At 61.7% G+C, this 2,134-nt stretch overlaps 1 protein-coding gene across 1 annotated transcript in view; it reads right to left on the reverse strand.

The window, feature by feature from the left end:
• Positions 1–1,147, reverse strand: part of LOC126989660 (uncharacterized) — a 1,155-nt gene extending 8 nt beyond the window's left edge. The window contains exon 1 of the mRNA XM_050848269.1: positions 1–1,147. This exon is cut by the window's left edge and continues 8 nt beyond it. Within this exon, the coding sequence (XP_050704226.1) occupies positions 1–1,147 (1,147 nt within the window).
• Between the last annotated feature and the right edge of the window lie 987 nt (positions 1,148–2,134).

Below are 2,134 nucleotides of genomic sequence, written 5' to 3' on the forward strand. Positions count from 1 at the left end.
GGGAGTAGTGATTCTCGCCGGCAGCGCGATCAGCAGCGTCGTTGCCCACCATGCCTGCATGGCTGGGCAACCAGTTTATGTGTACTTGTCGGCCGGACCTTCCCAGTTCCTGCAGCCGGGCGTAGATGCTCGGGAGGAGGGAGACGTTGTCATGCAATGGGTCCTGGTACAGTGATCGTATGGCCGGCACCGAGTGGCAGTGTACCAGGACCGGGTCCCTGCCCCACTCAACCGCATGTCCCAGCGCCCTGTTGATCGCTGTCAGTTCCGCCTGTGTTGAGGAGGAGCCGTCAGGCAGCCGGAAGATCTCTGCGTGGCCCACCGTGACGAACGCCGCCCCGACAGCCCCGGTGAGGTGGTTGACGGAGCCGTCTGTGTAGTAAGCGACTGCTTGGGGCACGGCCGCCTCCGTCTCTCTGTCCCTGGCCTCCCTCGCGAGGCTTTGCGGTGTCAGTAGGGCCTTTTTTTTGTTGGCAGAGGCTTGATGGTGGCCGTGAACGTGACTGGTGCCCACGGGGGAGGTGTGGTGTAGCCAGGGGGGGGGGAGCTCTGGGACAATCAGGAAACACTGGGAGAGGAGGGTGGACCTGAGTTTGGTCGCCGCTACCGTCGCCCAGGTGGCCGACGGCGAGCTGATTGACCCTCGCTGATTGACCCTCATGCATAAGCATTTGGTCCACCGAGGGGCCCCTAAGATGGTGCGGATCGCCGCATTCTGGGCCGTCTCCAGAGGGCGGAGAGCAGCAGGGTCCACCGTCATTAGGCATGGCGTCCTGTAGTCAACACAGGCCCTCACTGCCTGGAGATAGAATAGCCGCAATACCCGGTCGCTGGCACCTCCAGCAGTCCTGGCCAGGGCTCGCATGATGTTGGTGCGGGTCACTACGGTTTGACTAAGTTGGTTGACGTAGGGGCCGAAGGAGAGCCTGGAATCTATGGTGACGCCTAGATGTTTATGGACGTGCACCCAGGGGACAGGTGTGCCGTCAAGCTCAAGGGGCTCGGGGAGGCAACGGTGGTGGATAGCCATGGCCTTCGTCTTTCCCTTGTTTATTACGAGCCCGAGAGACGCACAGGTCTGTGACAGGCGGCGGAGGAGGAGACGAGCCCTGGCCACGTGGTTCGGGCCGGAAACCACCATGGCCATGTCGTCAGCGTAAGAAAGGACCTGTGCGTACCGGCTGTGGGACATGGCTGTCAGCTTTTCCACAAGCATGTTAAAGAGTACGGGACTCAGGACCCCACCCACCCTGTGGCGTTCCGTTTTCGAAGGTCCGAGTTGTGGACCTGCAGCCCTGGAAATGTACTGCCGCCCTCCGATCCTGAAAGTACTGGCCAATCCATGCCAGCAGGCGGCCCCGCACGCCCTTCTCGGCAAGGATGGACAGCACAGCAGGCGCCGAGGCCAGCTCGAACGCCTTCTCCAGGTCCAGGAACACCACCACAGCCTGTCTACACAAGACACCAGAGTGGAGGATGGACACACAATTTCTGGTGCCCATGCCCCGGCGGAAGGCAAACAGGTGGTGGTGAAGGGGGCCCATCGCCCACCGAAGGCGAGAGAGGAGAATCCTCTCCAGCGTCTCCCCCAAACAGCTCAGGAGGGAGATGGGGCGGAACTCACCTCCGTTACCGCTCTTGGGGATTGTGACGATGGTGGCAGTTTTCCAGGTTGCATGGACAGCTCCGCGTGAGTAGGAGGCGTTGTAGAGGCCAACAATTTCCTCAAGCATGGCAGACCCAGCATGGCGAAGGAAGGCGTATGGGATGTTGTCTTCCCCTGGGGCGGTATCGGTAGCAGGGATGGCTTTCTCCAGCTCATGGAGTTGTATGGGGGCGTCGGTGGCATGTCCCTCACGACAGGCCTCCCTAAAGGCCCTCATTCTCGCCGGGTACGCCGTCCTCTGCAGTTCCCTGGTGTTAGGGGGAAGTCTCTCAGAGGCAGCACGGGACACAAAGGCATCAACGAGCCTTTCTACCTCCTCTTGTGGCTGTGGGTGCAACGCCGGCCTGGCGACCGCCCCCCTGGCCACGGCTCTCAGTTTGCGCCAGAGCACAGCGGTGGATATACTGGCGTCAAGGGTGCCGCACCACCTCATCCAGTGTTCTTCCTTCACCCTGGCCGCGGTCGCCC

Source organism: Eriocheir sinensis, unplaced genomic scaffold (assembly GCF_024679095.1).
Source record: "Eriocheir sinensis breed Jianghai 21 unplaced genomic scaffold, ASM2467909v1 Scaffold1263, whole genome shotgun sequence".
NCBI classification, from domain to species: Eukaryota; Metazoa; Arthropoda; class Malacostraca; order Decapoda; family Varunidae; genus Eriocheir; species Eriocheir sinensis.